General features: G+C 47.4%; 1 protein-coding gene across 5 annotated transcripts; it reads left to right on the forward strand.

Moving 5' to 3' along the window:
* The first annotated feature begins 1,844 nt into the window (after nucleotides 1-1,844).
* Nucleotides 1,845-23,075, forward strand: FHIP1B (FHF complex subunit HOOK interacting protein 1B). Of its 5 annotated transcripts, none has more exons than XM_067750102.1 (12): nucleotides 1,845-1,997; nucleotides 9,112-9,440; nucleotides 9,571-10,209; nucleotides 10,576-10,734; nucleotides 10,928-11,014; nucleotides 11,221-11,421; nucleotides 15,375-15,454; nucleotides 15,668-15,873; nucleotides 16,261-17,040; nucleotides 19,520-19,698; nucleotides 19,858-20,020; nucleotides 22,553-23,075. In XM_067750102.1, exons 2-12 carry the CDS (start codon nucleotides 9,303-9,305, stop codon nucleotides 22,912-22,914), a joined length of 2,994 nt encoding a protein of 997 aa, XP_067606203.1. In that variant the 5' UTR covers nucleotides 1,845-1,997; nucleotides 9,112-9,302; the 3' UTR covers nucleotides 22,915-23,075. The 5 variants fall into 5 exon arrangements, with proteins under 5 accessions (XP_067606203.1, XP_067606205.1, XP_067606204.1 ...); XM_067750104.1 differs by having other exon boundaries at nucleotides 15,668-15,831; XM_067750103.1 differs by having other exon boundaries at nucleotides 11,221-11,388.
* Nucleotides 23,076-23,221: the final 146 nt, after the last annotated feature.

Consider the following 23,221-nt stretch of genomic DNA (forward strand, 5'->3'; position numbering starts at 1 on the left):
ACTTTCTAGATGAGGTCTCCCAGACATCAGGGAACAGAGACAAGCCATTCCTGCCATGTCTTGTTCAAATTCCCAGAATCTGTGAGCATAAAAAAATGGCCATTTTTTTACACTATTAAGTTTGGGATGGTTTGTTACACAGCATAGTAACCAGAACATACATAGAGAAAAGTACATATTTCCTAAGTACACAGCTTGATGAATTTCACAAGGTGAACACAGTCATGAACCAGCACTCACATCAAGAGCCCCACTCTGTCCACTTCCAGTCAACGCTTTTCCAAGGGTAATCACTGTCCTGGCTCTCAATCCTGTAGTTTAGTTTTGCCTGTGTCTGACTTCTATAAACTAAGCATCAGTTTTTAATCCTTCCTCTTATTTTCCTTTCATATTCATCCAGTCATCAAGCCCTGGTGACCTAATAACCACATATCCATTTCTCTACATCCTTACTATTCTAATTTGGGCATTATCAATCTGATCATAAAATTCTTTATAGTTCTCTGTTATCCCAAGGATAAAAATCTAAACACATTAACACGGTCTGCAAAGCTCTCTGGTACCTGACCTCTGTTTGTGTCTTCAGCCTCATCTCACAGTGTTTCCTCTGCACGTTCCCTAGGCTCCAGACAGCTGTACTGATTATAGTTTCCAGAGTACCTCCCACATGTTGTCCATTCTTTCTCACCTTGTTATGTGCTGATCCTTTGGGCTGAAACTTCCATTTCTTTTTCTTTTTAAATACTTTTCCTTTTGAACTAATTTTAGGCTTACAGAAAAGTTGCAAAAATCGTATAAAAGTCCTTGTAAACTCCTTACCCATGTTCCCTTGTTATCATCTTATATAACTAGAGCACAGTGATCAAAACCGGAGAATTAACATCGATACAATACTTGCAACTAAACTGCAGACCTTATCTGAAACTTCCATTTCTCAGTCTTACTCTTGCTTGGTTCTCAAGACTGCTCGAACATCACCTCCTCCTGGACGGCTTCCCTAGGCCCCTTCGCTCTTCTTTCCCCTCATCTTCTAAACACACATAACACGCTAAGTGCTGCTCCAAGATGGCAATTACACTACGTTGCAATTGTCTACCAATAAGGGCTGAGGTCCTGGAGGGCTGAGACTGGTTTTAATTGATCTGGAATCCTGCCTGACAAAGAGGACCTTACTCCATGTTCCTTGGGTTGACTGAAAACGATAGTGCCCAAGAGATCACAAGGCAGCAGGTGTTGGCGAGCCAACGAGGGGCGGTCATCCCCCGGGTACTATCCAAACCGTTTGTGCTGATGGTGCAAAAAAGGAACTAGACCTCTCGCTGTCAGCCCTCTCTAGGGCTCTGCTTTTCCACAGGCCCCGCCCACCTACCGACTCCTCCCCTCAGGCCTACCCTCTTGTTATCTCCTCCCCTTCCACTCCCCCTCTTCCACGGTCAGCACAGCCAAGATCCGTGACCCCGCCCCTATCACGTTAGCCTCTCTTTCAGCCGGATCTCTGTCCTAAGCCCCGCCCTCCAGTCTTTCCCTGCCTCTTTAAGTCACGTCGCTCTTTAGGTCCCTCCTTCTGCCCTCCGGTTCGACCTTTCTTCCTCAGGCTCCGCCCCCGCCCCGCGGGCCTCCGCCTTCCCAGAGGTCTTCCCCTATGAAACGCCAGAGTCCTTCAGAAGGGCGGGGTTTTCAGTGCGAGGGGGCGGAACCTGGGGGAAGAGGCGGTACTCCTTGCTTGGAATGCCGTCGGCGACCCCGCCCCTGCGCTCTGCCGTTGCCAGGAAACAAGCATCAACGCTCTGGCTTTGGCCGGGCCCAGCCAATGAGCTGGCACGCCACTGCCCAGCGGTGCGTCGCTGGGCGGTTACGTGTGGTGCGCGGGGGCGCGGGTTGCGTGTGGCGCGGGGCGGGGCGCGGCTGGTGCGCCTGAGGAGCGATGGCGGCCTCAACTCACCTAGCACCGCGGTGGCGATCGGGCCTGCTCAGGGTCGGAGTTCTGTGACTGAACAGTAAGTGAGGGCCGGAGGGCGTGTGAGAGGGGAAGAGGGGCTGGGGAATGACGGCACTGGGTTTGGTGACTGTCCTGGTTGTGAGGGGACAGGGTGAGGGGCTGGCATGTGGTGAGGGGCCAGGTGTGAGTGTTTAAGGTAGGGGAGCAGGGCGAGAGCCTCGGGGTGAGTGGGCAAGTAAGGAGCTGGGTTGTATGAGGGGCCGGGATGCCTTCTGAGGGGCCAAGTGGAAGGGACTTGTGAACACGATTTACTGAGGAGCTGGGGCTCCTGTGGGCAGGCGTGAGGGACAACCCTGGGACCAGAGTGAGGGGCTGAGGCCTGTGCGGGGCGGGGGAATGGACAGGGCGAAGGCGGGAGCATGCGGGCTGGTGGTGAATCGGGAGGGAGTTGAGAGTAGGGCATGGGGGAAGGAATGAGGGTTGTGAGACTTGGATAAAGGTGAGAGGTCGGTTCTGAGTGGAGCGTTCTGCCCAGTGAGAGCAGTAGTTTTAGACCGAGTAGGACAGCTTGGGTGGAAGTGTTGTGCTCTTGGCTCTTCTGCTGCATGGGCTCTACATATTTTGGACCATCAAAAAATGATAAGCGTCGTGGGCAGTAGTAACGATGATAATGGAAATCATTTTTTAGGCTTACTCTTCAACAGAGTCATCATTGGAATCCCTCGTTCCCTCAAGTTCCTCCTTGGGACTGCAGACTTGAAGATGGTCCCTCTCATGGAGATTTTTTGGCTATGACCGCCTATGTTTGTTGTCTTTCCACCTGCTTCTGGGCAACCTTACTCCACTGCTGCTCCTTACCTGTGCTGAGCTGTGGGGCTTTGACCGTTGCCACCTGTATTGGACTAACCACTTACAGCTGCTAATTCTACTTTCATGGAAATCATATGGTTTGTTACATACAACGCTGTATTTCGACTCCCAAACAGGATGGCTTTGCTTTCATTTTCTTACAGTTAAATTAAAAAAAAAGCGAACTTATGTACAATAAACTACTCATATTTAAAATGTACATGTTTGATGAGTTCTGACATACGTTTACATCTGTGAAACCATTACCACTTTCAAGATACTGAACATTTCTCCCACCCCCAAAAGTTTTCTCCTGTCCCTTTGCAGTTCATTCCTCGCTCCACGACATGTTATTGGGTTCACTTTATTAGCATTTTACAGGTCCCCTTTTCCCTGCCAACCCATATGCACATGGAAATTTTGAATGTTCTAGAAAGCTGGGTTGGCCCTCAGATAATGGCTCCTTTCACACCACTAAAATTTCCTCTCTATTGACAGTCTGCCACAGAGCAGATACCTCCCCCAACCTCAGGAAGAGGTAGACCTTCCCTATCCAGACCATTCTTTGGGAATTAGGGGCAGCCCAAGTCCCCATTCTGTTCTAGAGTCTGAGCCTCAGAACCAACTGTTCTGTCCTATGGTATGTTTTCATTGCTTCTCTCTGGAGGCTGAACAGGTTTTCGTGCTGGTGGAACCCTTGGCAATCTGCCCAGATGTTCAGACCCCTATAGAACTTACATGTATAATGAAAGAGTTTAGAACAATGATTCCTGAACACTGGGCCAAGGACAGTGCCAGTCCATGATAAAGTTTTTTATCTATTCAAGGTGGAAGGAGAGAAAGGCAACATACGGAACATGAGTTTTCCATAAAGATAAATTTATTCTGAAATTATCTTTCCTATTCTTTTGGTATTAAAGTTCTCTCTCACTGGTAAAGTAATGGTGCCAGCGGATGATGGGTTTTAAAAAACGGATCTATTTGCCAAAATAAAAAGTAACAATCCTATTTAAAAAATTTTAAATCTATTTCTACTGGTTCATGAAATCCAGGAATGTAGGGTGATGATAGTGTGCCTGCTGAATTATGTTGAGGAAGCATGCATTTATACAGTAGAATTACTGTCTGACATCTAAATTGCATTCATGCATTACATAGCGATGTCAGATTTTACTGGAATTACATAGATTCCTTGTGAAGTATGCAAGGGCAGGAATTCTTATTTTATAGATGGAGAATCAAATCGAAGAGCCAGAGACCACATAGTGATAAAGTGGCAAAGCTGGACCCAAAATTTGGTCTCAAGAGAGTGACAGTGACTTGGGGAAAAAAAGTTTGTAACAGAGAGTGAAGGTGATGTGGAGTAAAAAGCATGTGATATACAGGAAGGGTTGTGATGACATGGAGGACGTTATCCTGGCAAAAAAGTCTTTTCTATGATTTGTAATTGTTCTGTTTCCAAAAGAGGTTAAAGAGACTGAGGGTGACATGGGTTTGAAGTTTTTGTTTAATAATGTGGCAAAAACATAGGAACAGGTGTACATAATACCTGGATCACATTGTGATAGTGATAGATGAGTCAAGTCACATGTCCGCTGGTTCTTAGGGACTGTCCAAATTCTTGGCTGATATGGAGAAAGCACTGGGTTTCGTAAACTTCCTGTTTGCTATACTGAATTCTTTGTTGAATAGTGGTGCGTTAAGTATAATGGATTTTGCTTTATGATATATATAGCTGAGTGGTAGATCTGAGGAGATGAAACATAGATGTGGATGATGATGTAGAGATAGAAACATGCTTGGGGTGCTGTGTGTAACCATCTATTCCATATCTGCTATGTGCCAGGCACTCTTATAAGTGCTGGGAGGACAAATTCATTCATTCGTATAGTAATTCATTTATTCATTCAGCAAATACTTTAGCATATAGTCTGCCCTTGTGATGCTCACATTTTATGAGATAACAAGATAGATAAGATGTGGTCCTGTGAAGTCTCAAGGAATTTTCAATCTGGTTGGGAGAGATGGACACATGAAAAGATAATTTCAGTTGAGAGAGAGAATGTGAAATATGAAAGTATATCATGAGGTGATTACTTGTCTGTATCTAGTCTCAGTCTCTCTCTATGTTCCAGTCATATTTACTCAGTGATCTATGGTATATCTCTACAGGTATCGCAGTTAACGTGTCCAAAACAGAACTCGTTGTCTTTGCCTTGAAAGTCTGCTTTTGTACCGTGTGTCATATCGCAATCCAGGCAAGGACTTCAGTGTCATCTTCCATCTTTCTGCTCCTTCACCCCCTGTATGTAGTCAGTCACGAAAATCTTAATACATTTCCCTTTATATTATCTGTTTTCTTCATCTCCACAGCTACATCTTCACAGTTAAGGCTTTAGTTTACTACCTCCTCATCTCTCATCTGGATGTTTTTCCCCAGACAGTCTCCTGCCTTCAGGCTTGCTCTTTTCTCATCCGTCCCTGGAATGGTCTTTCTAAAAATGCAAATTTGATCATGGAGCTCCTCTGCTAAAAACTTTTGGCTCTTTGTGTTCTGTAGGATAACATCCAAATTCCTTAATATGGCATCATTTGGCCTCAACTCACCTCTCCAGCCTCATCTCGGGCCACTCTCTCTCTACTCTGTGTTCTAGCTTGAATAAATTGTTCACAGTTCCCTGACAAACATGTTACTTTTTTGAGCCTTGAAATCTTTGTAATAGCTGCTTCCTCTGCTAGGAATGCCTTTTCTTCTCTGCCCAGTGAACTTTCCTCATCCATTAGGATCTAGTTCAGTTTCACCTCCTCTTTGACTTCTTTGTCGCCCTTCTGCAAAAGGGTGGAGAAAGCTGTGTGTGACGTGGGGATTTACTGTTGTAAAGGGGAGTCACTGTGCAATAGAGTTCACGCTGTGAGTTATGAGGGCTCTGCTGGAGTGAGGTGGGGAGATCCCTGCAAGAAGCAGAGGTGGTACTGGGGAGAGGGGAGGGAGTGAGTTAGCACCATACACTGATAACCCATTTGTCTCTTACATATAGGCTGAGGGATAGACAGGCAGAGAGGATATGTCTGAGCTGAGCTCTAGATCGTAGGCTCCTATGAGGTGGGGTTTGTTTATTTGTTTTTCCCTTTTGTATTACTATGAAGTTTTAATCAGATCTTTCTACTTTCAGAATCTAGGGTAAGAACCCATCGCTGCCTCTTACGTCAGTAAGAGGAAGAGCCATTGTAGGGGGAGAGAAGCCTCAGAACTTCACTGACCTGTCTTAGAAGGTTGTTTTGGTCTCTCTCTGTCTGCTGTAGATGTTGCAGGTGTATCCCTGCCCCCACCTTCCTCCCTCTTTGCCTCTCCCAGGGCAAAGGTTCATAAGTGAGACTGAGCCATTTCCTGCCTCGTGCCTGCTATTCCCAGGTTGGTGGACACCCTTGCTGAGTGTTCCTATAAGGCTGTATTTCGGGCCCTCCGGTGAGTGCTTGACCTTGGCCATTTTGGGGGGTCTGAAAGATCATCTCTTTCTCTTTTCCTTGTGGCTGAGCCTGTAGGTAAATTTGGGAAGAGGGATCTACTTTTCTCTAGACTTTGCTGTGGGAGGAAAGGGCACAGTAATAGGGTGGTGATCCCATTCTCTTCTGTCTTGTTCTGAACTTTTCAGGGTTAACAGGGAGTGAGGGAGTCTTAGGTGGGTGACAGGAACACCAAGCTGTGGCTTTCTTTTGGATTTCTGAAGTACGTGAAGAGGGTCCAGGTTAAGTGTTAGCTTTTGGGTTCTGAGACAGTGATTTCAGTGTGGCTTTTCTCTTTGAGGTCTTTGAATAGAAATGGGGATGGGGTGGGGAGGGAAAGTCCTGGAGGCCAGTTCCCCTTGGGTCTGTGAGCATTGCTCTATGTTAGTCAAGGAGTGGAGCAGAGGTGGGCGCCCCAGGTACATCCCAAGGTAGAAGCTGTTTGTTAGTCTTTGGAATTGAGTTCTAGAAGCTGGAAGCAGTTTAGTTGTGGACATGTTAAGGCCTTACTTTGCTGAGACTGGTTGCTTGGCCCTTCTTCAGCTCCCCTGGGGTATGAGTGTGAGGTTAGGTCTCTGTTTGCTCCACCATATGTTGCTATCTGACATATTTTTAAAGGGAAATTTGATCTTGTCATTTCCTTGTTTAAAAACCTCCTTTATTCCAGGGTGTTGATAGATAAACCCAAAGTCCTTAGCATGATATTCTGTGATATTTATAACCTTCACCCATGTTTACCCTTCAACTTAATATTGTATCTCTCTTCTCTAAATAGTCTGAGATTAAGTCACACCAAACTTGCAACTGTTCTTCAAATTTGCTATGTTCTTTCACAGTGCCATATTTTTGAACATACTGTTTTTAATATGAAGAAGGCCTTTCCGTCTGCTTTCTTTGTGGCCAGTATCTCGTTGTTAAAGATTTAAATCAGATATCACCTCTTTTCTGGAATCCTCTTATAGTTTCCCAGGAAGATTTAGTTGCTTTCCTTAGCACCCCCATGACATTTTTGTAAGTACCTCTGTTTATAATATCTATTGGAGTTTTTGTTTATGCTCCACCAACTGTTTTTATCCATTTTTGTATTTCCAGTGCTTACCTATTATTAGCACAGTGTCCCAGCACTTATCAGTATGATGTACACCGACTTAATCAGTGAGTGAGCCCTGCCTGCTGTTTAGGACTGCTCCCACCCTTTATAAGACTGTCTTTTGAAAAAAAAAAAAAAGACTGTCTTTTGTTCTCCAGAAGGTTTTCTTAAGCATAGTTGCTATCTTCCTTTAGTGTGCGCTGATAATGGTGAGAGGGAGTGTATCTGGGTAGAAGGGGTGGTGGTTAATATAACTGGAGGCCAAATGTGGGCCTGTTGCCAGGTCTCTGGGTTCCTTTAGCCTTATTGAGTGTAAAGAGGAAGGACAACTGAACCACACCTTTCCTCTGAAGTTTTTTTGGTTTTTTTCCTCTGAAGTTTTTATACTTGTGAGATATTGTTGACAGACAGTATTGTTGAGGGGGTGGTAGATGTGATGAGAAGGAACTGTGAGCCATGGCCGAGGCCAACAGCTGTTTTGGTACTTTTCCCCATTCTCTAGTGAGGGTGTGACGTCATGTCCCCAGGAGTGAGTGTTGGATGCATCTGACAGGAGTGGGTATATGTGTGTTTATTGGGAGTGTATCCTTGTGTTCTTTGCTAGAATGAAAATTCTTTTGCTCTTTTGGTTGGCTCTGAATTTTTACCTCTTAAGATTATTCAGCCAGTTAAAGGTCTATTAGTGTATTTCCTCCTGGGTGGGATTCTAGGGAGGGACCTATAATAGTTAGAAAAAAATTTCTTCCTCAACAGCCCCAGAGGGCCGGAGTCAGATCAAGACTGGATTTCCTGATCTTTGTTTGTTCATTCGCTCATTCACTTAAGCATCCATACATTCAGCAAATATTTATTGAGTCCCTAGGCACTGCTCTAGGTACTGGGGATACAACAGAGAAACCTTGCCCTCAATGAGCTTCATTGTAGTGGGGAAGATAGACAAATAAATAAGCAAATAAATATTTTTAGAAAGTAAAAAAACTGCTAAGAAGAAAGGATTAGGAAGCTAGAGAGTGAAGGTGGGAAGATGTGCTATTTAGATAGAATTGTTAAGTAAGTCCTCTCTGAGGAGATGGCATTTGGAAAGAACTGAGCGATGTGAGCAATGTGAAGATCAGGAAAAGTACACTCCAGACAGAGGGAAGAGCAAGTATTCAAGAAGCCTTGTATGAGTAAAGTATGAGTGAGGAGGGGTATGGTAGGAGGTTATACAGGTTAGATTATGTAATGCCCTAGAGACCAAGGTAGAGAATTTGGATTATTACCAGTGTGATAGGGAGTCATTGGAGGGTATTCAGCAGAGGAGAGATGTAGTATAATTTATGTTTTAAAACTCTGGTTGCCGTGTGGGGAATAGATGCTCAGAGGGGCAAGACTGGAAGTATGAAGACGAGATTGGAAGCTATTGCAATAGTGAGACACGTTTGGAGGGTATAGATGATAGGCTGATGAACTGGATATTAGAAGTAAGGACAAGAAGAAAGAAGGATGATGCCTAGGCTTTTGGCCTGAACAAGTAGGTAAATATTGGTATCATTTATTAAGGTGGAGAAGGCTGGGGGAGTAACACAGGTTTAGTGTTGGAATGAGTTCTGTTTTAGACATGTTGAATTTAAGGTGCTGACTGTGTGTGTGGAGTTCTCAGTGGAGTGGTGGTTCTGAGTTCTTACTGCTGGACGGTAGAGAGAGGCAAACTTCTATTAACCTCTTCCATCCTTTCTCTTTGAATTAGATTTGTAGGTCTGGATCGGGCAGTGACCTCTGAGCTCACTACTCCAGCCTGGTATATCTTCTGGCTCCATGGACAGTTTCTGGCTCCTACAGACCGGATGAAGCAGACTAGAGACACAAGTAGAGAAAGCCTCCGGCTGGCAAATTCTCAGAGTGTGGCCCTCTGGCCACTGGCCCTGCCTGGCCTACCTCATGGAGAGGATGAACTGGCTGAGCAGACTGGCCTCCCGGGGCCCTGGGCATCGTGTACCACAAGGGGCCAGTCTGCAGACTCCTGTCATGGCTGACCCTGAGACCTGCCTCATGGTCTTCAAGAATCACTGGTCCCAGGTAGGAGACTATATGCTAAAGGTCCCAGTCTGCTGGCTGCCCAAGTCCTAACATTCTCTGTTCTCTCACCTTGCCATCTAGTCACCTGATCATCTTAAATTTTTTTCTCTTATCTGTCCTGATTCCCCAGGTGGTGCGAATTCTGGAGCGGCAAGGCCCTAGGGCAGCTCCTGGGGGAGCCGACGATCTCAGTGCTGTGTGCAACCACACTTACCAGATGCTGACACTGCTGGCGGAGGATCGTGCGGTGCCCTCGGCTCCCACGGCTCCTGGGCCCCTGCTGGAGTTTGCTCTGCGCGAGGATCTGCTAACCCGTGTGTTGACGTGGCAGCTTCAGTGGGATGAGCTTGGGGATGGGGTTGAGGAACGGCGGGCTGAGCAACTGAAACTATTTGAGATGCTAGTGAGCGAAGCTCGCCAGCCACTGTTGCGGCATAGTCCCGTTCGTGAGGCTCTGCTGATCTTGCTGGATGCCTGTGGCCGCCCTGTGCCCAGTAGCCCAGCACTGGATGAAGGCCTGGTGCTACTTCTCAGCCAGCTGTGCGTGTGTCTGGCCCGGGAGCCTTCATTGCTCGAGTTCTTCCTGCAGCCACCTCCTGAGCCCGGAGCTGCTCCCCGTCTTCTCCTCTTTTCTCGCCTTGTACCTTTTGTCCATCGAGAGGGCACCCTGGGCCAGCAGGCCCGTGATGCCCTGCTCCTGCTCATGGCTCTATCAGCTGGAAGTCCCACTGTGGGCCGCTACATCGCAGATCACTCTTACTTCTGCCCGGTCAGCACCTCCTGGGATGGGGGGTAGGGTATGGTGTAGGCACGGGAGAGCACCTTCCTGTCCAGGAGTTGTGGAGGGACTATGTACCAGGGCCCTCTCCTTCAGGAAGTAGCCCCCCTGGGTTTGAAAGCAGCACCTGGAGTTGGGGTGGGGATGAAACATGGGCTTAGGTGGATAAGGCAAGTATGAAGGCTCTTCATGGGCCAGTGTTCCCAGGTGATGTGTTGGCACCTTGGGTGACTAAATATCTGCTCTGGTAATAACTCTTACCCCTACTCGCATAAAAACTCTGGGTTAATAGTTCCCTGTTCCCCTTTTTTATATTGTCTAAGTCTTTGGTAACCTGTCCTTGGGGATGGCCCCCAGGTGCTGGCCACAGGGCTGAGTGCCCTGTACTCTTCACTGCCCCGAAAGATTGAAGTTCCAGGAGATGATTGGCACTGCCTGCGACGGGAGGACTGGCTGGGGGTGCCAGCCCTTGCTCTCTTCATGAGTTCCCTAGAGTTCTGCAACGCAGTCATTCAGGTGGGCCTGGGGTTCCCAGGAGATCTGGCCTTTGGTCATTCTGGGGAGATGGGGTGGGAGGGGGTGCATTCCCTGGAGTTCTGGTTTTCTTTCAGCTTGGGGATAGGGTGCCTATTTGTATTCTACCATTCTGCTCCCTTCCTGACAATGGCCCCCTTCAAAATCCTCCGTCCTCTGTCTTGCACCCTTACAGGTGGCTCACCCTCTAGTGCAAAAGCAGCTGGTAGATTATATCCATAATGGGTTCCTGGTGCCTGTCATGGGCCCTGCCCTGCACAAGGTGAGAGTCATGGGTGGCAAGGCAGATTAAGGGATTAGGTTGAGGGGTGGTAACCTCAATGCCAGGACCAATGTGGGTGGCAGTGGGCTGGGTACTCCTCCCTTTTTCCCTGTCTGCTCCTGGTACCTCCTTAGAACTTAGGGAAAATGGCTTAGCATATGTGTGGGGAAGCCCTGAATTTCCAAACTTTCCCTTTCTTTGTACAGACCTCTGTGGAGGAGATGATTGCCAGTACCGCTTATCTGGAACTTTTCCTACGGAGTATTTCAGAGCCTGCCTTGCTCCGTACCTTCCTGCGATTCCTCCTATTACACCGGCATGACACCCACACCATCCTTGACACCCTTGTTGCCCGTATTGGCAGCAACTCCCGGGTATGGCCCCTACCTCTGTCCTGGCTTACCTGGGTGAGCCATCTTCTCTCTCCGACCTTTGTTCTGGGAGGGTGTTCCTGCCCTTCTTTGGCCTTTGTCTCCAGCAATCACTTCAAAGTTAGGTGGCATTTTCTTTCTAGTATTAAACTTTTAACTGTTTTGGGTACAATTTTAATGTGGCCTCCTGCTTTTGTAATATACAAATCTAGGACACAGTTACCTTTTCTGGATGACTTCGGCTGCTCGTCACGGCTATAGGTGTTGCCATTGTGTGACACTTGTTATGTAGCGTTGACCTGAGGTTCTCTTCAGCTGTGTAGCGCTTTGTGACTTGCTCTGGGTGACTTGAGATCACTTCTTCAGGCTTTGTGTCTGCTTTGATAGGTGATCCAGCTGCTACTAGTACGTTTACCTTTTCTTCCCTCTGGATTTGCTGTAGAGTTATAGAACTTGGGGCACCCATTTGCCCGCCTACCTACTTATGTTCCTTCTTCCTGAAGAACATTTTGATTGAATGTTCACTATATGTCATACTGTTCTCTGGTACTGAGGATATAATGGTAAGCAGTGGTTGCTGACTTCATGGAGCTTCCTTCATAGAGGAGGTAGACAAGTAAACACATAACCAAAATAATTGAAAATTGAGGTCATTGTTATAAAAAACCCAACAGGGTGCTTAGAAAACAGTAGAGTGATCAAAAAAACCATTCTGAGGAGGTGACATTGAGTTGAGACCTAAAGGTCATGAGGGAGTTAGCCTATTGAAGAGCAAGTGGAAGAACAGTCTAGGCAGAGGGAGCAATGCATGCAAAGTACATACGTGGGGAACAGGAAATGAAATGTATTTGAGGAAATGAAAGACCAGTGTGACTGGAGGTATAGTGAGCAAAGGGGAGAAGGGAAGGAGAGGTGGGTGAGTTCAGATCATGTGTGGCCTTGTAGACCATGGTAAGAAGTTTAGATTTTAACCAATAGAAATGTATATAAAATAGGAGTAAATTGTTTCTAAGTCATAAAGACCCGAAGTCTTTCTGGGGGAGTAAAGCATTAGTTTAGCCGTGGACTTTATGGCATTTATTTTGGCTCCATCAACCATTTTTGTTTCCTTCTTTTATTATAAATAATTGACGTTCTCTGGGTCCTTGTGTTTAAAATAGAAGTTCTTAGATCACTAAAGGTTCTAGAAAACTGTTCTAGATAACTGAGGTACCTGGTAGTAGGGTTCCAGGTAAGTAAGGTTCCTGGATAGCTATGTTTTGTATAGTTGAGGTTTCTGAAGCTACGTTAGGGTGTATATGAGATATTCTAGACTGACTCTGATTTGACCAGTGTTTCTGAACCAAGTGTACACTTTAGAATTTGAAAATGAGAGTAACCATAACAACAGATTCTAGGCTCTGCCTTAGATTTCTTGAGTTATAATCTTTGGGAGTAGGCCCAAGGCATGTGTACTTTTATAATACTCCAAAATGTAATTATGATACATGCCTTGGGTTAAGAATTATTGTCATAAACTGATAGGGAAGAGATGTCAAAGCTTTAATTTTACAAAGGCATTGAAAAAGTTTTATTTCTCATTATGCTGAAGCTCGACCAAGGTCTTAAATCTGTTTGGCCTCATGGAATGTCCTGTTCATGTTTTGGGAATGTTGATTTCCTTCCTAGGATTTGATTTTTCTTCCTGTATTGGGCTCTGTCCGTCTTGCTTTTGTCTTAATCTTATCCTAACTTCTTTGATTCTCCCTCAGTGTCTTTAGTCTTCAGCATATATTTCTGTTAGTCTTGCATTTGGTCCCCTGGTCTCAGGAGCCTTTCATGGTTTTGGGGTATTTATTCTTGGCTCTCAGTTCTTGGAGGAACCAAATCTCTTCTGATTTTAGGATGCCCATGTTAAACATGCAGGTGCTTTCCTTTCCCCTGTTTAGCCCTTTTAAGCTTGATTCTGTTGGCCTGACTTTGTAACTGCTATAGTCCAACTTTTGTGGCTTAAGGTGAATCATGCTGGCTAGCTAGCCTGCGTATCTGTATTAGTTTCCTATTGCTGTCATAACAAATTACCACAAACATAGTGGCTTAAAGCAACACAAATTGCTTTACAGAATTTGTAAATTCTGTAATTCTACAAGTTCTGTAGGTCATGTATCTGACACGGACCTCACCCCACTAAAATCAAAGCATCAGCGGGGCTGCATCCTTTCTGGAGGCCCTAGGAGAAAATCCGCTTCCTTGCTCACTGGGATCATTGGTCGAATTTACTTAATTGTAGATATAGGACTGAGACTCCTGTTTTCTTGCTGGCTGTCAGCTGAGGACCATTCCCGTCTTCTAGAGACCAACTAAATCCTTGGCTTGTGATCCCTTGTTCCATCTTCAAAGCCATCAGTGGTGGATCGAGTCCCTTTCATGCTTCAGATCTCTCTCCTTTTTGACCCAGCTAGGAAAGGTTCTTGGCTTTTAAAGACTCGTGTGATTTGAGTGGGCCTATCTGGATAATCCAGTCTACTCTTCCCATCTTAAATTTTTTAATAACCTTAATCATACCTGCAAAGTCCCTTCTGCCATGTAAGGTAACTTACAGGTTCTGGAGATTAGGACCGGGACATCTTTGAGGGGCCATTTTTTCTACCTACCGCACAATCTTTCAGTGAGTCTGAATGTTTTCATTGCTAGTTAAAATGGTCATTTAGGATAAACATCCATGCTGTCTAAAATGGGAACTGCTATCTTATCTCTTTCCCACCATGATTGGCTTTTGTTTGGTTTTGTTTTGTTTTTTCCTTGAATGTATGTGTGTATTCATTTATTTATTTATGGCTGTGTTGGGTCTTCATTGCTGTGCGTGGGCTTTCTCTAGGGGTGAGCGAGGGCTACCCTTCGTTGCGGTGCACGGGCTTCTCATTGTGGTGGCTTCTTTTGTTGTGGAGCATGGGTTCTAGGCACGCAGGTTTCAGTAGTTGTGGCACATGGGCTCAGTAGTTGTGGCTTGCGGGCTCTAGAGTGCAGGCTCAGTAGTTGTGGCGCACAGGCTTAGTTGCTCCGCGGCATGTGGGATCTTCCTGGACCAGGGATCGAACCCGTGTCCCCTGCACAGGCAGGCAGATTCTTAACCACTGAGCCACCAGGGAAGTCCCATGATTGGCTTGTAATTCCCCCACAGTCATTTAGTTAATGATGAGCACCTAGACTGTGCAGGTAGTGCCCTGGACTAAGACCCAATAGTTGTCTTCAGTGTGCTCAAGGTATACTTGCCGTAAGGGAAGTATAGAGAAAGTGCTTCGGGGATTCACAGGAGTGAGGGAGTGCTTACATGTGTCTCTTCTCTTCATCTAGCCAGAGGTGAACCACCCTTTTTACTTTTCTAAAACAAAAGTTTCCCTTGTTCTGGACCCACCTATTTTTTCCTTTTCCTGTCAGCTGCCCTTGAACTTTTCTTTATCCTACCTTCTGAGAGAGACACTGGTGTTGGAGAGGTGACTCAGACTCCTTGTTCACAGCCCCACCCACTTCCCAGCTGGGATTCTTCCAGGTTCCCTCTGGTTTTTTGTTGGTAGGCGTTCAGTTACTATGCTGCTATAGTCTGTTGACAGGCATTCCCTTAGTTAACCATGTTGCTGTTGTCTCCTGTTAGTCATTCACTCAGTCCCAGTATTTCCTGGGGTCTCTTCATGGGTATTCATTCCATTTAAGTATTGCTGGTATCTCTGCTGCCAGGTATATATAGCCAGAGAGTTTGCTGACATGTGTATGGTCTATAGAAATACATTAAATCTGACATGTGGTTCGTTCCTATCTGTGAATAATGAAGTCTTGACCACAAAGATCATGTGATCATTTATTTAATATTTGAATGATTGTTTTGTGCCAGGCCCTGTGCCATCATTGCTCCAGGAGAGGTTGGTTGGGCCTGGGGTTGGGGAGGTTTCCATTTGGTAAACATCTTGGAGGGTAGAGAGCTCTTATGGTGACTCCCCGCCCCCCCCCCCCAGCTCTGCATGGTCTCTCTGAGTCTCTTCAGGACCCTACTGAACCTCAGCTGTGAGGATGTCCTGCTGCAGCTGGTTCTCAGGTACCTGTGGGGGCAGGGCTGAGGGATGGCTGATCCTGAACCCTCCGGGCCCTCAGGGCCTTGTGCATTGCTGGGGTGATGGGTTGCATTGGGGTTGCTTGTGTGTGTGTCCTCTCGAAGCCTGGCTTAGCCATATAGTTCCACTGATGTTCTCCCAAGCCCTGTCCTTCCTTCCTGATCTATCCTGTGTCCCTTTTTTGCTGTCTTTCCCAGGTATCTTGTCCCGTGTAACCATGTGATGCTGAGCCAGAAGCCAGCTGTGCGCGATGTGGACCTATATGGACGAGCAGCAGACAAGTTTCTCTCCTTAATCCCACGCTGTTGTCGGCACCGTGCCTCCAGCCCACCTCGTCCAGAGCATGCCTCGTGGGCACGAGGTGGGCCTAGCAGAGAGGCAGGGAGAAGGGAGGACACGACGGGTATGGCCCAGGTTCTGGGGGAGCTAGCCAGAAGGTGGGAGGAGGGAGGTGGCCGTGAGTGGCATTCCATCTTTGGGGAGGTTGATGAGGGGTGTTGTAGGGTGGATCCTTAACTCCACCAAAGAAATTTATCTTCTGAGCAAAGCTGTTCCTTTTCTTCACTCCAGTTGTACTCTTCTATTTCCGTTGTTTTTGTGGTGTTGGTGGTAATGAGGAGGGGGTGGTGGATGAGGAAAAGGTTAATTTGAGGGGTGGAGAGTCAGCTGTCTGAATCAGTCCCATGTTTCTTCTGCTTCATTGCCTTCTCTCTTAGTTACCCAAGGTGTCTCATCCTTCCTCCTGCACCTCTGGCTCTTTGATCTCTCTTATGTGTTTTCCCCTCTGCAGGCCCTGGAAGCCCAAGCGTTGACTCCTCTTCTGTGGTGACGGTACCCCGGGCCTCCACGCCATCTCGTCTGGCCCTCTTTCTGCGACAGCAGAGCCTGGGTGGCTCCGAGTCCCCAGCCCCAGCTCCTCGCTCACCGGGGCTTGCTGCATCCCCAGCCTCCAGCCCTGGCCGACGGCCCAGCCCTGTGGAGGAGCCCGGTGAGCTGGAAGACAATTACCTGGAGTATCTGCGTGAGGCGCGCCTTGGTGTGGACCGCTGTGTCCAAGCCTGCCGTACCTGGTCTGCCCCCTATGATGGCGAGCGGCCCCCTCCTGAGCCCAGTCCTGTTGGCTCCCGGACTAAGAAACGCAGCCTACTGCCTGAGGAGGGCAGGGGCCATGCAGGGGAAGGGGAGGTGGAGGAACTGGGGAGGGGGGCGCTGGCTCTGGGTGTGAGGGAGGGCCCTGGCCACCTGCGCCCTCCCCAGCTCAATGGGGTGCCAGGACCATGGCCTGAGGGGGCCAAGAAGGTTCGTCGGGTGCCACAGGAGGGAGCTGGGGAACTACTAGAGGGCACCTCCGAGGGCGTGGCAGGACTAGAGAGCTTTGGGCAGGAGCTCCGGGAGCTGGAGGTGGCGTTGAGCAATGGGGGCGCTGGCTCAGAGCCCCCTCTAGAGCCTTCACTACCTCTTGAGGAGGAGGAGGCCTACGAAAGCTTCACCTGTGCCCCTGAGCCCCCTGGCCCCTTCCTCAGCAGCCCTTTGCGGACTCTCAGCCAGCTGCCAAGCCAGCCCTTCACTGGTAAGCTACTTAGCCTAGGTCTTCTCCTTTGTGTACTCTTTGCATGTTCTCCACATGTTTGTGCTGGTTTCTGAGACTTCTTGCCCATGTCATTCCTGTGTACTTGCCTAGCTCCTCATCCATTTTGCCTGGGTCCCCTCCAGATACATATCATGTCATACTTGTGTCTCAGTGTCTGTCTGTAGTCTTCCATGCTTGTGCTGGTTTGAGTATTGACTTATGTCTGAGTCTTGTATGTCTGTCCTTTATGCATGTTCCTCCTCTTCCTCAGTCTGGCCATTTTCTGGGATGTGTGATTAGGATATTCTGTGTTTGGTGTTTCCTGGTGAATCACAGCAATACATCTGAACCATGTGGAAGACATGCGTGCTGTCCTGTATGTGAGGCACCTATAAATCATGCTGTTCCATGTTGTTCCCGCCAATATATCTGTCTGGGTGTTGGGTCTCTCGTCAGCTCTTCTGTGGCCCAGGGTCAGCATTCTGCTATACTTCCCTTCTTCAGCCCTGGCCTCCTTTCTCCCAGCCTCTTTAGAGAAGGGCTCAGCTTCAAGTTTCTTCTGTTCCCTATCCTTGCACCTTGTTGGTTGCCCTGACTGCTCAGTAAGACTTTCTAAGGGTTTATGGTTAGTGGTAAGAACTGAAGCAGATAGAGTGAAATACCTCTCTCTGGGTAAATTAGATCAGTGAAATACCTCTATCAGGGCAAATGACAAAGCATGGCCCTGAGCCCCCTGGCTAAGTTCTTTTGGTCTCTCCAAAAGACCTTGGAGCTAGATCTGGCCTGAGTGGCTGGGCTAACTCCTCTTTGTTTTTGTTTGAGAGCCAGCTTTACCCAGCCCAACCCTCATCTGGCTCTTGTCCCTACTCTACACCCCATGCTGGGGATTGGTGGGGAGGCACTTCTGGGAAGCTGTATAGTGCTTTGGACTAGACATACCTTGAGTTAGCATTCCATCTATGTCTTTGTTGCATGTAAATCACTTACTATGATGCTGGTACATTGTGAGAACTCAGCATGTGGTAGTTTAGGATTATCATCTCTTGGGTGCATGGCGGATACAAGTTGACCAAGGTACCCACATATCTTCCTGTTGTTTGTAGTCAAGTTATCATGCATTGATCAGTACATGCCCTAGCTGGGCCTTGCACAGCATCAGGCCTTTTGCTCTGGAGTAATGACAACTCTCTTGCAGACTACAGAAAGTATGTCTTTTCATTTATTTAGGCTTTGCTCTGCTCTTTCCTTCTCTAGACCACGAGAAGGTGGTGTGCAGGTTTTACCACTTTCTTGAAGCGTTATTTGAAGTTCTGTCCTTTTTCTTCTTCTAAACTCATCTGAGCTTTTTCTCTTGCAGAAAAGTCCCCGGAGATGAGAAGGACAAAGTTATGGGATATCTTAGGACCCTGCTAAGCTAGAGTTGTTTTAGAGCCAAGGCTAGTCATGTGCATGTGGAGTAAGAATGTTCTAGGATCTTTCTCAGGATTCAGTGTCTCTTGCCCTTCATTGTTCTCCTGCCTCAAGTCTTAGTGCAGTTCCTAGGCACACTCCCTCTCCCTGACAAATCCCTGACCAGACAGACTGTGATGGTTCTACAGTCCTAGTGTTGGTGATCTGGCTCAGTTGAGGCCAGTTCTCCCGGAAGATCATTCTAATCCCTTCTGCCATCCTCTTTCCACCGAAGAGTCTGTCCTGAATCAGTTTTCTCTGGCCCTGAACTAAGCTCTTTTTCCCCTACAGATTCTATTTCACCACCTTGGTTCCCCGCTCCTGAACAGACCTGATTTCTTTTTTGGTTCTCCAAAGATTCCTCCCCTAACTTTAAGTTGACCAATCTAGTCACCGTCTTTGCCTTCACTATGCTTTCTTCTTGCTTCATTTCTGACTCAGGTCTAGTGTTATCCCCTGTCTTGTATGTAACCTGATTTCTTCTTTTGGTCTAATCACTTTCTCACTTGTTCTTTCTTCAGTTGTCCTCTTGGGTGAAGCTTTTTAAAAAACTGAGAACTATTACATAGCTTATGGTTATTATTGAATACTTCTAATTTGCTAGACTTTGGCCTAAATGCTGTGTATCAGTATCTCTTTGATCCTCTTAATAACCTTATGAGGTGGGTGTATTTTCTTATTTTACCAAGTAGGAAACTATGCTTGGAGAGTTTTGATTCATCCAGTAACTTAACTAGTAAACGGTAAAGCTAAAATTTGAACCAAGTCTGTCTGATTCCAGAGCCTGTGGTCTGGTCCTTCAGCTAGAATGTGTATAAGCTGGCATCTGGACCTCTTGTGGGTCCATGTGGTGTCTGCCATTTTATCTCCTCCAGAATAGGTGGTCACAGGATATTTAAACATGCAAATCATTTTCTGACACAAATAATTTTCATCTAGTGGTGGTGGGGGGTTTCATTTTGGGGAGGAATGCGTGTGATGTGCATTGTGTTTAGGCCTTGTATCCTTGTGCCCACCCACCCCACCCCAGGCCCCTTCATGGCTGTGCTCTTTGCCAAACTCGAGAACATGCTGCAGAACTCCGTCTATGTCAACTTCCTGCTGACGGGGCTGGTGGCCCAGCTGGCCTGTCACCCCCAGCCCCTGCTCCGCTCTTTCCTGCTCAACACCAACATGGTCTTCCAGCCCAGTGTCAAGTCCCTGCTGCAGGTGTGCGATGCATGCATGCATGGGTGCGTCCAGCCTCCATGGTGGGCCAGGCCCACAGCTGGAGTGGCCCTGGGGGGGCTGGGAATAGGCCCAGCGGGGCTAGAAAGGACTGTGTCAGTCTAGAGCCACCCAGAAATGTCATGAAGTTGTGCTTCATAGGTGCTGGGCTCTGTGAAGAATAAGATTGAGAGCTTTGCAGCCTCCCAGGAGGACTTCCCAGCACTGCTATCCAAAGCCAAGAAGTACCTCATTGCCCGTGGCAAGTTGGACTGGACGGAGGGCCCTGCGGCAGGATCTGCCCCCCGCCGGTCTGATTCCCTAGGTGAGGCGTACCCTGCCACCACCTCCCTGTCCTCCCTAGGCAACTAATTAGCTCAGGTTAACTGAGTTTCTTATTTAGGTTGAAGCCTTGCACCGGGAACTAGGGAGTTGCAAAGAGTAGAGTCTTGATTTTGTCCTCAGGTTTCTGGGCAGAGGAAAAACATAGTTCTGTCCACTGAGAGCCAAACCAACAGTACCAGCAAAAACTACTCTAGAAGTTGGGGACGGGCGAGGGGACAGAAGAGTCTCTAGGTTGAGATATTGTTAAAGCTTGGTAAAGGACATGGCATTTGACATGGGCCTTGAGAGATGGGTAGGACTTGGGTAGGCAAAGGAGTGGGATGGCTTTATTCTTTTGTTCAGGGGACAGCATGAATTGTTTAGTTGGAGCAGGGGATTTGGAAGTTGGTGGAACAGTTGGTAGTAGGGTTGGAAAGATTTGGTCAGAGCAGAAGGTTCTCAGCGTAGAAGTTGGGCTAGGCAGAGGTTGTAAACTTTTAGGCAGTGAGAAACCATTGGAGGTTCTTAGATCTGGGAATGGACAGATAAGTGTGTTAGTTCATGTGCTAGTTGCACTGGAGCTAGGAGAAAATGAAGTCAGAAGAGCAATTGGGAGGCTTATGCCATAATGCAGATGTGACCTGTGAGGCTTGAATTAGAATAGTGGAAATAGAAAGGAAGAATTTGATGGAAATGGGAAGGAAGTACTGGCAGAGTTTGGTGAGCGGTTGTGGGTAATAAGGAAGAAGGAAGAGTTAAATATGACCATGATATTCTAAATTTAGATCTTTCATCAACAAGTATCTGAGTGCTTGCCGTATGTGCTAGGTGTTGTCTGTGATACAGGGGACTCGGAGGTACAAGATGTGATCTTTGCTTTCAAAAAGCTGATAGTCTAGATAGTGACTAGAGGATTGTCATAACTGAGGGAGCAAGGTCCCAATGGTGGTGGAAGTAAGTGGGATCCAGAGCACAGGAAGGTTTTTTTCCCCCTTTGAGGCAAATGAGGAGAGATCAAAGGAGGAAATGTTATGTACAAGTGGAGTTTTGAGGTGTGGAGGGAAATTTTAGGGAGTTGAAGTCATCCTTTATTTGCTAATTGAAGTAGGAGGCAAAATAATATGCTGAGCAAGAGAGCAGAGGTGAGATGGGGGCTTAAGGAGGAAAGTGTATAGGTTGGGAAGAGAGTACCAGAAGGGTTGTTAGATAGCTGTGAAGGCCCAGCTCGAGTTCCTTAGCATGATTTCCTCATGGTCCAGTACCAGGAATTATTTCTTGCTTCCACAGTCCTGGTACTATGTTCACTGTGGAGGGCCCAGGGATATAGAGGTAAATAAGACAGAGTCCAAGCCCTTAAACTCACAGATTAATGTATGAGGTAGAAGACATGAGAACAAGTTATTAAAATGCAATGTGATAGAGCAGTAAAATGGGAAGTTAGTGGAGGGCAAATTAGAGGAGAGGTAGGGATGGGGAAATTAGGCCAAGGATGAAAACATTGAGGAAAGCAAAATTAAGGCAGAAGGGGCTACAGAGGCATGAAAGGAGCCTGGAGGGTTCCAGGAGGAGCACATAGGTGTGGATGCCAAAGCAGGGAGAGTTTCTAGAAGAGGTGGGAGGAAGTGTGTAGAGAGTTTCTAGAAGAGGTGCGAGGAAGTGTGTGAACCTGGTTGTAAAGGGCTCTGAATGCCAAATCTAATATATCTGTTTAGCATATCTCTGTAGCCATTATTAGAGGTCGAGAATGGGAATGGTATCATGATCTAGAGACTAGATCCCTAGAGTCTAGGCCCTAGATCCTGGACAGGGCCAAGAACAGATCCAGAGCCAGCAATCTAGGAGGAAGGAAATTAAAGAAGAGAAGGCAGTATTTTAAATGGTTCATTTGAGTCTAAGCTGACATGAAGTTGTCTGGCCACAACCAGTGGGAGGGTGGCTTTGGTGGATGTCGGAGAGGGATTGGTGGAAGGCCAAGTGGTGGCACAGGAGAGCAGAACTTGGAGGGACAGTGGTGTGTGACAGATCTGGTAAAGTCACTGAACTATGACTGCATATGTAGCACCTGTGGGTATTGAAGGAGCAGGGGTGTGGGTGAGGTGTTACAGATAGGCAGGGGAAGGAGGAAATGTCTAGAGGATTGACCCATCTAGTATAGGAGGGTGCTGGGCAGCAAGAATAAGCGCATGTTACAGACTGAGGAGAAAGAGCTTGGTGATGGTAGAAGAGTGATTGGAAAGGGAGGCGCAGTAAGAGAACCCCTCAAGGTGAAGGGGCCTGGAGAAGGGAAGGGTCTTGTCTGGGAATGAAGTATCTGAAGGGTTGACTGCCTAAAGACTGAGCATGATGGTTGGCTGTTGGGGAGGTTGGGTAGAGGGAAGGAGGCTGGGCAGGCAGCACTTTGGTGTTAAGAGTTCTAGTGGAGAGGTCCATGCCCCTGGGGGAGTGGGGGTGCGTGGGGAGGGGAATCTCCTCTCCCAGGCCAGGGAACTTTGCCTGACGCCAGCAGCTTCATGACACTCCTGTTTGTTCCCAGTGAAGAGCCGGAGGCCATCCTTGGGGGAGTTGCTCCTGCGGCATGCACACAGTCCAACCAGGGCTCGGCAGGCGGCACAGATGGTTCTTCAGCCTGGGAGAGACGGCACAGGACTTGGCCTAGGTGGGGGCTCCCCTGGGGCATCAACACCGGTCCTACCCCCCCGGGGTGGGGCCCCTGACCGCCAAGGTGAGGCTCTGCGAGTCAAGAATGCTGTCTACTGTGCAGTCATTTTCCCTGAGTTTCTCAAGGAGCTGGCTGCCATCTCCCAGGCCCACGCTGTCACCTCGCCTTTCTTGTTGGATACTTCAGAGGAGGGATCTGGCCCTCCCATCTCAGGCTTTGGGCCCCTCAATCCTTAACTTTCTTCCATGGACAATCAGGGCCTTGAGTGGCCTGTGCTGGGGCCAGGGTGTAGGCTCCTTTTTATGTTTGGAGGCAGTGGCAAGAGGACTTTTTAATTTATTTCCGATGAATGTTTTCTGGAGAACTTGTTGCAATATGTATAAAAGGGAAATCTCTATTCTGTGCTCATTCTTCTTTCCCACGCTTTTTCTGTAGGGCTGGGGCCCCAAGAAAGTTGTACATGGATGGGGAAGTGGTCAGGGTGTTTTCTGTGTGGCGAGGACACGATGCCAAGGTTTTGAGGTACTTCTTATGCCTTTAGAG

Source organism: Pseudorca crassidens, chromosome 9, assembly GCF_039906515.1.
Source record: "Pseudorca crassidens isolate mPseCra1 chromosome 9, mPseCra1.hap1, whole genome shotgun sequence".
Taxonomy (NCBI): domain Eukaryota; kingdom Metazoa; phylum Chordata; class Mammalia; order Artiodactyla; family Delphinidae; genus Pseudorca; species Pseudorca crassidens.